The following is a 12,193-nucleotide window of genomic DNA, read 5'->3' as shown; positions in this document are numbered from 1 at the left end:
GTGTTATTGAATGAGAAGCTCATTCTGTTCTCTAAGCATTGTAGGAAGGAAAAGAGTTGATGAGAACCAGTTGGGGAGATGGAGTCGTAGACTCTCCGTTCTTCTCATGTTAGGCTTGTGCCCGTTCTCGGGTGTTTGGGTCTTGGTCTGTACAGCATTAGCTATTATCTTTCAGGCTCTACTCAAGGTTTAAACCTTAGGAAATCTGGCAAAACCATACCTAAGGAACTAATTTCTGAGTGGAACTGAGAAGCTCTCTTCCATAAGTCTAGGCATTTTTGATCCCTGAAGAGCATTATTGGTAGCGCTTAGGCTGAAACATGTGGTCCCTTCCTTTTAGTAGTAGTAGAGGTTGCAAATAGAAAAGGCTAATGCCAGAGGAGGCGTTGGGGTGGAATTCTAAATATGTTCTATTCTGAATGCATTTTCAGTTAAACTCCACCGGGATGTAAACAGTTGGACGCATCTTAATTTATGTAGCTTACGGAGAGCTGACCTCTCCAGGTCCAGCTTCAAGAGGACAATATTTACATAGTGTTAACAGATGGAAAGCAAAAATTTTACCTACAGCGCACTGTGTCGCAGAGAAAATCTACCTAGTTCTGTGTGCTTGTGTGTGAATGCACAAAATCTAACCGTAGAATAATAATAGAAATATTTTTTCTCTCTCTCACCATCCAGTAGGTGATTTATTAGTAATTTTAGTGGCAGGTGGTAGGGTGATGTAATTTGAGGAAAGCAAAATTTAGTTGGAGATACATTAAGAGGGATATAGCTGGCTATAAGTGACTGCATCGTATTTGGTCCCCTGGTGCCGCATATCTGTTCTTCCAAATGTACCAATTTCCAAGGAGCTAGTAAATTTTAGGATTGATAGAATAACAGAATTGCAGCATGATAAAGCTGGAAGAAACCTTTTAGGTCTTCTAGCCCAGCCCCCTGCTCAAGCAGGAGACCCGCTAGACCATTCCGGACCGGTGGCTGTCCAGTCTCTTCCTAAAAACCTCCAGTGATGGAGCACCCACCACGTCTGGACGCAACTTCTGTTCCTCTGGTTGCTTGTCCTCACTGTTAGACAGTTTCTCCTTACTTCTAGGTTGCTTCTCTCCTTGATTAGTTTCCATCCATTGTTTCTTGTCCTGCCTTCTGGTGTTTTGGGGAACAGGTTGACCCCCTCTTCTTTGTGGCAGCCTCTGAGATACTGGAGCACTGCTATCATGTCATGTCACGTAATATTCAGGAAATGACTGGCAGAACATTCCTCAAATGCCTCTCCTTCTTCAAAAGTTCATACAGTATGCACATAATTTTTGCCTTTATCCCAGCTCCATTTTGTTACTTTATTTATACCATCCATTCCAGCATATTCCCACCTGGAGTGCTCAGGAGGACTAGAAGCTATCATTTGGAGATTCAGGGGCATCTGGAAAGAAGTCCATTTTTTCACAGAAAATATAGTCCTCTTCCAGTAGGTTGACCACCATCTCTTGAGGTTCTGCTGATCAATGGCTTCTCTGTCTGTTTGAACATAATTCCCATTTTTTTACCTTTGAATCCAAGCCATTATCATAATTGGATGTAATATTGCCAAGAAAATAAATCTAAGCCCCAAATTTTGGGCTCAGTTGCGATCGTAAGTCAAGGATTACCTGTAGATGGAACTGATTTTGCTTCAACAATTCGATAAACTAGATGTTCCTCAACTGACAAGAAGATCTCCCCACCTATTGGATAACCTCAACTTCATTTCAAGAAATCTAAATTTCACGACATCAACCAGCAAATAAGGAAATGTACACATTGTTTTATTTTATATGGTCCAGATTTTGCCAGGGGGACAAAAATAGGAGCTATGCCGAGTGAGATACCTCTAGCTTTCCTCTTGAAGCCTGGGAGGCTGCGTGAAATAAAAACATGACAGTAAGATGATCATCCTAATTAAAATACCTGTCACAGATTATTTCCCTCACCTCCTATCCTAATTTCCCCGTCCCCCAGGATAAATCTGGTTCTCTCCTTCACCATCTGACAGCTGTAAAATATGCGCCTCAGATGATTGCTAGGGTAACTTCATTGTTTTAAAAAAAAGATAGCCGATTTTCTGAAACTCCATTGCTTTATGAATTGTGTCTTGTGAAATCTTTATAAATGAAGCAGAATGAAAAATAAAGACTGTTGAGGTGAAGAATGTTTTAGCTCTTGCCTCTTTCCTTTCAGCTGAAGATAAGTGTAAAAGAGATTACCTCAGCAGGCCTGTCTGGTTTAACCCTTCCTATCTCTTCTTGCAATTCCCTTCGAGTGGGGGAAAGAAAATTCTCTTTCCAGTTCCTCAGCCTTCTGACTGACAGCTACTCCGAGGAGGAGGAGATTTCTGACATGAATTCGGCAGATTTCCCTCTATTATATTAGAAAAAATTATTTTTGTATACTCTTAAAGTTTTTGATCTAATTATAATGGTGACTGTCAGCTTTTTGAATATCGCAGACATGTTTTCAAATACTAAGTGGGACCCAGAAGCACAAAAATTGCTTTGTGTCTCCACACTCTGCCTGGAGAGCACTTAATAGCAGATTATACCGTAGTACCCTTTGCTCTTTCAGGTCGAAATATTCTTCACATTCTCCCATATATATATAAAAAAAATCACTATGTGAGGCAAAGATGACCTCGTTCCATTTCTTCTTCCTGATTCCCCAAATCTCACCCTCTTTTCATGACTTCTCCATCTCCTTTCTGAGGCTCTAGTACGGCACTTCAAAAAATGACCCATAGCTGTTTTTCACACTTAACAACCGATGCAGCGTCCCCCATGGCCACGTGATCAAAGTTCAGATGCTAGGCAACTGACTCGTATTTGTGACGGTCGCAGTGCCCCGGGGTCACGTGATCCCCTTTTGCGACCTTCTGACAAGCAACGCCAATGGGGAGGCCGTGTTCACTCAACAATCCTAGTGACCTGGTGCCTCTATAGCAGGGGTCCTCAACCTTGGCAACTTTAAGACTTGTGGACTTCAGCTCCCAGAATTCCTCAGCCAGCAAAGCTGGCTGAGGAATTCTGGGAGCTGAAGTCCACAAGTCTTAAAGTTGCCAAGGTTGAGGACCCCTGCTCTATAGCTATCTCCAACGCTGCCAGTTTAAGACAGGGGTCTCCAAACTTGGCAACTTTTAAGGACTTTGTGAACTTTATCATCCAGAATTCCCCAGCCAGCCATGCTGGCTAGGGAATTCTGGGAGTTTAAGTCCACAAGTCTTAAGATTGCCAAGTTTGGAGACCCCTGGTTTAAGATCAGACATCCTAAGTTGTGTCTGTTCTCCAGGGGATTTTCAAAAACGAACATTTCCTCAGGGCCAAAATGCCATCAACTGTCTGTTGCCTTTTTTTCCCCTTACGTGCCTGTGTGTTTTAAAATATATTATTCACAGCTGGAAGACGTTCTTGTAATCCTTTGATTTTTATACTGTTTTATGATTACGCTTGTCCTCCTTCAGGAAGAAGAATGCTAGGGATAGATAGGCGAACTATAATGAATGCGCTGAACGGTTGTTGTGGTAGAATTGAATTTGATTATGAAATAAGTATTAGTTAGCATGTGGGGTGTTTGATAACGATAGTGCACTCAGGGGTTTCTTTCACTCTCAGAGATGAAAAATATAGATAGAGAGTAAAAAATATTGACACTTCTTACGCTGTTTGTTCCAGCTTCTGAGTCTCCTGCTGAGTGTTTTTATAACCGCCGCATCAATGGGTCTCTTTTCCCCAGCTCCTTAGATTTAACGGAGTCGAATCAATTTCTACCACAGCTTCAAGTGGTTGTTACAAAACAAGCAACACATCCTAATCAAGCCGTGGATGGGTTTCCTCAAAGTTCACATTGATTTTTACTCGGCTTGAGGGAAGCAGGTCTTCCGCCTAGCATCAAGGTAGATGAGCAGAGCGGCACTTCTTTCACGGCCATCTCTCCTAAACGGGGGAGGATTCAGTAAAGGCTGCGGGACGGTTGAAATCGAAGCCCTTAAAACGGGAGAGCTCCAAGAAAGAGCCAGGAGGGAAAAGTTGCAGTTTTTGTGGAAAATCTCTTCGCCTGAGGCTGATGCTTTTCCAGGGTGCTTTGCTAGGGCCCTCAGGTGAACCATGTCACAAGTTTTACGTATTTATTAAATTGACATAGCTGCCGCTTAGGCGGCTCTCGGCGGCTTACAATTTTTTTAAAAATCCACTATGAAATAAAAGTTGCACTCGGCCAGGGCTTATCAACTAGAAACCATTCCTGGATTCGCACAAAAATGGTTTACAAACCACAGTCGCACCCAAGTCAAAATTAAAACTGCATTTTAATTTTGCGTGGTTGGTGAAAGTGACCCCTCTTGTTTCATCAGCTCAGCTCAGCATTAGAAAGCAATCCAGATTAGGAGCTTGAAATATGAATCGCGAAAGCTGAGTAACTTTTAATGCCAAAGTCTGGCTTATTCGTGAAAGGCTCTCTGAATTAAACAGGCTTCCATCCCAGGTAACCGTGCTTTCTTTTTTTAAAAAAATCAAATCTCTTGCAAATCTTGACTGCCATCTGCTACAGAGTTAAAATCCTAAGTGCCGTCTTCGGGTTCCTTCCTTTTAGCGTCTTCCTTGGTCGTGATTGTGAGTCATCCCTTGTGGGTCTGCTTTGCCCAAAGCAAAGTGAAATTGACTGGCCTTTGGGCATCCCGTCAGCCAGGCGGTATTTCAGAAAGTGGGGCATTATTGGCAAAGAGCCGGGCAGTGACTGAATATGGCAGCCGGGCCTCCGTAAATCACCCACTGCTGGCTGTGCTGAGCAGCTGCTGGGCTGAACATAAAAGGCCAGGGAGTGTATTAAAGGGTAGTGCAGTTCTTCCCTTTTTAAAATATTGTCCTGCTTAAAAATCTTATTTTACGACTCGTATTTCCTGCACGCTAAGCTGGAGCTGCATGTCCTGGAGCAGAAAGGAGATTTCTTAGCTTCCAAGAAACGAATATAAGGAAGCAAAACCAAAGGTGCAGGAACAAAATGTACAGTTTTGGGAAAGGTTCTTTATTAAAAACAGACAAGACACCCACGGCTTTCTCTTCAGCAGAGCCTGGTTTATTTGTGGCTTTTAAAAAAAATTACTTCGCTATTTATGTAGGCTAAGAAGAAATTACTTCGCTATTCTTATTTTGACTTCTGAAGAAAAGTCTTTTGACTGAAATAACAAAAGAGTTTTTAGCTCCAAAGTTTAGACAATGGTTAAGGCTTATTTTAATTTTATTTAAACAGTAAAATGTTATAATTTAAAACATCTGAATATTTTTATTCAGTACAAAAACACCGTTGCTTGTTTTAGCATATTTTTAGATGGATGTAGTATGTAGCTTCCAGACGGAAAAAAGGGAGCAATGCCACTTTCTCCCGATTCCCAGTGACTGTTAAATCAATTTTGTTGTAATCAGGTAGGTCATAATTAGAGCCTCACTGCTGATTAGGGGAGATAAGTAGGGATGTGTCTAAGTAGATCTCAGCCTACTGTGACTGAGGTGGCCCCACCTGACCACTTTTGGGGCCTTTGGGGACAATAACAGGCAAGATTAACTGTAGATACGTTGAAGTCCCTGTGGGCTGATTCTGACATCAACCAGCCTTTCTTATTTTTAAACCTAGCATATTCAGAGACTGCGAGGTAGACTTATCCAGGGCCGATTTTATTAATTGCTTTTTAAAAATAGGAGGAGACATTTACAGCTCTGTTTCTGCCATTCGTAGGCTGTATATGTGATTAGCCAGATCTAGTTGCTTCAAAAGTGTTGAACAGAACTACTTATGGATGTCCTATTCTACCGAAGCCTGTTCAGATCTCAATCCACATGGATATCTTTTTTTTTTTTAAATAATTTTTTATTAATTTTTCATTAAAAAACAAAAACATAAGTCTTTTATCACAATATCAAGCAGAAAAAAATCAACATCAAACAGTACATTCACGGACGTGTCCGGTGTCCCCCTCCCGCACCCCCCTCTCACTTGCTTACACCTTCCTCCTCCTTGTCTTACCACCACTCCTCCTTCCTCCCTCTTTCCTGCTTCCCTTTCTCCCTCAATCATCCCGTCAGTGCGGTTGGGGTATCACCGGGCACCTCCTTAGAAAATCATACATATATATATACATCTAAATCTATATACCAACCTAACCCTTTCCCCCCTCCCCCCCAAGACTTCCCAAAGCTAATCTAGGAAATAAATGCACAATCATCCAATACTAATCAAAAACTACTCATTATTATTACACACTAGTACAAAATTACTGTGACTCTAAAATAACATTAAATTACAACAAAAAAAAATTTTTTCTTTTTTTTAAAATTATATCAATATATACCTAATTTTTTTCTAAATTTTTAATCAAAAGCAACATAATAATTTTTCAGTTCATACTTTCTCTGAATATAATCTATCCATCTTCTCCATGTTAAGATAAATTTTTCCTGAGAATGATCCTTCAGGTACGCGGATATTTTTGCCATCTCTGCAAAATATGATACTTTCTGTCTCCAATAATCCACATGGATATCTTGAAGCCACAGGATCAGTTGGGACTCATAAGGGAAATAAACACAGTCTTCTTACTCTTCACAGCCAACTCTTATTTCTTCCACATTCCCCAAGCAATCCTACAATGACGGCTCTCTTCAGCTACACAGCAGCACACCATCAGAGCCACCAGGTATCCGGAGGGTGAGAAGCTGGGCCTGACCTATCAGTTATGGAGAGGGTTGCATTCTCTCTTAAGGATCAGTTTTATTTAGTGGAGATCCTCCTTGATCCAGTATTGCTATTGGATAGCCACTTAAGATCTTTTTCTTAACACCTTTACCTATTCAGAGACTCCTTCCCTGGCTACTTCCAAGCTGGGCTTTTGACTTGCTGTCTTTAAGATGGTCAAAAACGTCCAAGTCACCCGGCATGCATGGGGTCTCCTTGGGGCCTCACATTGCTCCATGTTGAAACAATTTCACAGGTCACCATCTGAATCCAATTTCATCTGTCCATGATGCAGCTCAGGATGGTCCAAGCAGTTGTCAGGATTAACCACTATAATGTTTAAGAACTTTGAAGGGAAGGAGGGCCATATGACAAGAATGATGAGTTGATGAAACTCCACCTGAATAATAACAAGAACTTCCAAAACTGCTGAGGCTCTTCACTTTTATATTAAAGGGAAATTGCCCGATGTCCTTGTACATTTCTTCTGAAACTGACATTAATTACCGAAAACTCTGAATGTTCTTAACATGCATATCATGATCATACCTTGCTGCTTTGGCTTCATCAAACATTTCATCTCTGATAGTGAGACTCAAACTGATAATTACAAAATTAGAACTTGGGCATCTCCAGGCTAATGACCAAAGTTGGTTGATCAGACCAGTTGTCAAAATTCCAAGAACATAATCGCTGAAGTGTGAGGAGAAAAATTGCTTCTCTTAATTGTTCACAATTCTAAGAATGTAATTATAATATATGAGGAGCTATCATAGAACGGGAAAAGACTTTGGATGTGACCTAGTCAAGGGATTCATAACCTGTTTTAAGCTGAGGACCGTGCTTGATCTTAGATTGTAAATTGAGGGTGGCATTAAAAAAAGGAGATGAAACCAAGCGGGCTAAAATAAAGGGGTGTTTGATTCAGTATTTTAAAGATCTTATTAAATTAATGAAATGCAGCCTAAGTCAGAGGTCTTCAAACTTGGCAACTTTAAGACTCCCAGAATTCCTCAGCCAGGCACGCAAGCCATGCCCTGGAGCCTTCCCCTCCCTTGTCCTTCTCCCCCCCATCCTAGAGTGGGGGGTGTATCAGGTGTGCTCAGCCTTTCGTGTGTTTTTTTCCCCCTCCTTTTCGTCTTCTCCTTCAGGCTTCCTGTCTCAGGTGGTCTACGAGCGGCCATTGACGGAGTGCATCCGGGCTGCACACTACGCTGCCAGTGTGATCATCCAGCGTTCCGGTTGCACCTTCCCGGAGAAGCCCGACTTCAAATGATACTGACACGCTGAGGGATCCACAGGAGACGCTGCCTACTTCCTGTCCCGTCCCCCCACCCGGACCCTGCATTGGCCTTTCTGTACTTCTGTTCATTTGGACCCTGGACGCCTCTCTTGGAGGCCCTTCTCCCCCCATCATCAGAACATCGGACTGACAGATCATCCAGGGTGCAGTTTCAGATGCCCTGTGCATCACACACACACACACACACACACCCCGATTCTCAAGGGAATGCCAAAATCCTTCTGGTGTCCTGGCCAACGCTGCTCACTTCGGCCAGAAAAGAATTCAGTTGGGAAGTAACTAAAATAATGGTACAAGTCTAAGGGTTGGGCCTTGATCCCTGGTGTGATTTACTGACCTTCCCAGCTGAATCCTGGTTCTCTTGCAGTAATCGGAAGTACAATCATGGTTTCCGGGGTGACCCAAGATTGTTTGAGCTGGGGTAGGAAATGGGGGGTAGGCTCCTCAAATGAGAGGTAGGACTTTCATTCTTCATGCTAACTTGAATTCCGGCTCGGGAATCTCATTTGCCCAGAGCGGGAACTGGATGTTATTATAAGTAAAACCCATAATAGATACGGGCCAACTTTGAAGCCGCATCTCAGAAAGCATAAATGTATTATGTGCAAACGGGAGTACAGAAAACTCATGCAGGCTGTTTCTTTGGGCCATGCCAAAATATTTTATTTCAACGCACAGTTTTAAGACAATAAGGTATGTCAAATAATGGAAACATCTTTATTTGTATTACAGTATTCAAGAAACACATTCTCCAAAGTAATTTACTATGTAATTTGATACTGATAAATAAAGGAATTGTGATACAGGTGTTTTCTGGGCTTTTAATGGTGTGACGGGGTTCTGTGGCAGTAAATAGGCCCTTATAAGAGCCAGTGGGAAGCATTGCAATTCATCAGTGATGCTGATAAAAACACACAATTTAGAAAGGAAGAAAAATTAATTAAGTAACCAAAACCTATAACCTTGCCGCTATTAATTTATTATTAGGAAGGGCATAAAAGTATACTGATGCTATTGACCCAGTAATTAAAATCTAGTGGCTGTTCACAGGACATTGAAATAAAATGGGCTTCATTTGGAACCCAGCAGAATGTCAGAACTTTCCATTACCAAGACAGAACCTCAGAGAGACTGGATGTGGATCATTATTTTATGGCAAAAGTTTCCTATTGGCCATGTAGCTCCACGTAGAAAAAAGCTGGTTACTAGAAATTTATATTTCAGCATAAAATGTAATCTAGCTTCTTGGATGAGAAGCGAAACATCTTCAAAAAAAAAAAAAGCAAGAAAGTCCAGTTGCCTTGTGAAAAAGCATCTTTGGGGCATCCTGGTGATTAATGTATTGAGATGTGTTTACGTGGCTCCGGACAGCCAAGCATCGGTGAGCCTGTATCCACCCCGTTACGTCTGCTCCCCTTTGTTCACCCAACCAGTTGAGTTCATCTCGCCTCTCTTGTGCCCTGGGTAAAAAATACCCTCAGGATTTCAGTTTTGAAATGGAAAAATAATACTGCCCGGCAGATGTGTGTAGCAGTTCACTGTGTAGGGAGAGCAATTAAAGTAATCCCTCTCACAAAAAAGCCAAAATAAAAGTTTGCTCTTGGTTATTCACATGTCACTGAACCGACATAAAGGATGAAGCGTCTGTTGTGACCGATTTCTCTCAAGCCGAATGAAAAGGGATCAGAATAGCAATTGGGGGGGAGGGGCAGGCCTTCCAGCCATGGACCCCAAGTGGAAGGACCGCTTCCCTGAACTCTGCAAATATTTAACCCCGCTCTTTCCCCAGGTCACTGGAGTGAGACAGTTAATAGCCATCAGCTGCCGATGCCGCTGAACAATCAATGGGCTTTCTTGCAGAGAAAATGAGTAGGAAAAACAAAGCCATCTAGGGCCCTGCAAATCACAAATATGCTGTGGCTGTGCACACAAGTTGTTGCCCAGGCTGGTGGGTGGTTGACCTGCACTGTCTTTCAGAACAACGCGAGTGTGCTGTGGTGTCCATTGTGCTACATTTTGCACACTTGAGAATTGTGATTGTCTGCTTGTGCATCGGGAGATGTGAGTGGTAGGTGTACTTCCTGTGGCACTAAGTGGACATCACGTCTCCTGCAGTGCTCCTTGTTAACTTTAAATATGGAGGGAGAAAGTGACTTCCTTATCTATGCCCTGGAAATGTAGCAAACCACGTAATTAATGCACTTTGAAGTATTTATATTAAATGCATTTTTAAGTGGGCAAAATTAGGTAAATTAAAAATAATATATTATAGAAGATACTTTAAATGCATCGCATTAAGCAGTTCTAATCCAATTGTGCAGAACAATCCAGTTTCTCTTTTTCTGGTCACCCCATGCATCTATTGCTGTCTTTTCATAGTGGATATTCCAACCTCCCAAAAGAAAGGTTGTCAGAGAAGATGGACACCAGTTGGACTCTCCCCCATCACGCTTCTTTGATAGGAAGACGGTCAGGTGCTGGCAATCAGAGCCACAGGTGAAAGTTCAAGATTAGTACTTTATTGCGTTCTACCTATAATACAAGAATCTCCCCAGACTGCTTGCCTTCCCTTGGGAACAAAGAGATAAGGGTTTCATGGAACTTGGGGTGGGTGTGTCGGGTGCAAGTCTCTGGCAGCTGTGCAAGGACTCCTCGTGACTAGCTCCCCACTTGATCCCTCTCCCTTGCCTGACTGGGAGTTTCCCAACAAAGACCTGGGCATCTCTTACAGCTTTGAGTGTCCGGTGCTTTTCCCCCTCTTGGAAAAGCCACAGATAGACCTGAAGAAACTGCCTCGTGCATCCTCTGGTAGAGAAGGCCCAACGTTGGTCTGCCGAGGGAGAGGCCTGCTGGACACCCTTCTCTGTGTAGGTGCCCTGAGGAATGCCACCAGCACAAGCATTGGTTTCCTTCCCATCATTTAGCAGTTGTCTGTTACCTCAAGTCAGCATCTTTACTCTGAGGTAAAATACGTGCCATTTCCCCATTATGGGCGCAGAATAGCCACAAGACTAGCAGAAAGTGCCAAGCTGGTGCAGGTCAAGAATTACATTGTCTTCCTGCAAAGTTGAAACGGGGATTTGGGCTTATTGGACAGCAGTTGGCCTCCAGATGTTGGACTTCAGCTCTCGTAATCCTCATTTACTGCTCATCCTATCTGGGGGGGAAGGGAACGTGGTCCAGTAACTACTGGGGGTTCAGTGAAGGGAACCAGTGGTTTAGAAAATAGGATTAAATAAAGCAATGACAGATTAGTCCACCAGCGGCTAATAGTGATGACAACTATCTGTCTGCTCCAGATCCTGCACTGAGGAGTAATTAGTGGTGAGCAGCAACAGAAAATAGCTGTTGTCTTTTTATCTCCCGGGCTGGGGACTCTGGGACTAGAAAGATGGATTAAATGAACCTTAGCCGGATCCTACAGGGATCTTCTTATCTTCTTTTATATGCATGAATTTGTGGATTTTAATCCTGAAGTGTTGTCTTGGCAGAGAGGAAAGCTTTGAAGTAAATTTGGGTGGGGCCATGCTGGTTTTCAGCAAAGTTCAATTCTTGCCTTTTTCCTAATAAAATAATACAATTATCTCTTTTTGCCAAGACTTTCTGAGCTTTATTAGTAAGAATTCCTGAAAGGTTTTCAGCAAAGAACCCAAATGGATTTCAGTGTCCACAAATTACTACTAAAGCCTTAATTTTATTAAGACAGGTTAGGAAATGGCCTCAGTCAGGGGTGTGGCTGTCCATCTCCTTGGCAAGGCTTCTTCCAGTCCTTTGGTGCTACAGAACAAAAGCAGAAAGTGGACCAACCAGCGAAGTTCAGGAGATGCAGAGTTCAAGAAATGGGGTGAGATGTTGAAGTTGCTTCTGGTATTATCCAGAACTTCAGATACGAACGTGGAAGGATGTCTGATGTCTGATTCCTTCTGCTTTGCTTGGATGTCATTGTCCAAAAGTCTTGCATCAGGACTTCTCTATATTTTGATTCTGGAATGGAAGAACAGGGAAGGCAGCCTTACAGGATAAAGCTACAAAAATGATGGGGGCATACAAGATTTGGTTCAATTTTGAATGTAGGACCATAGGGCTTGAAGGCAACTCAGAGGTCTTCTACTCCAACCCTCTGCTCAAGTCAGGAGA

At 42.5% G+C, this 12,193-nt stretch overlaps 1 protein-coding gene across 1 annotated transcript in view; it reads left to right on the top strand.

The window, feature by feature from the left end:
* The window catches only part of ADK (adenosine kinase), a 126,263-nt gene extending 117,399 nt beyond the window's left edge, over positions 1 to 8,864 (top strand). The window contains exon 11 of the mRNA XM_015816460.1: positions 7,905 to 8,864. Coding sequence (XP_015671946.1) covers positions 7,905 to 8,029 — 125 coding nt within the window. The 3' untranslated portion in view covers positions 8,030 to 8,864. The remainder of the gene's footprint in view (positions 1 to 7,904) is intronic.
* The last annotated feature ends 3,329 nt before the right edge of the window (positions 8,865 to 12,193 follow it).

Source organism: Protobothrops mucrosquamatus, unplaced genomic scaffold (genome assembly GCF_001527695.2).
Source record: "Protobothrops mucrosquamatus isolate PMUCROS unplaced genomic scaffold, P.Mucros_1.0 scaffold454, whole genome shotgun sequence".
NCBI classification, from domain to species: Eukaryota; Metazoa; Chordata; class Lepidosauria; order Squamata; family Viperidae; genus Protobothrops; species Protobothrops mucrosquamatus.
Note: the sequence above shows the minus strand (reverse complement) of the source record. Positions and strands in the feature narration are given on the sequence as shown.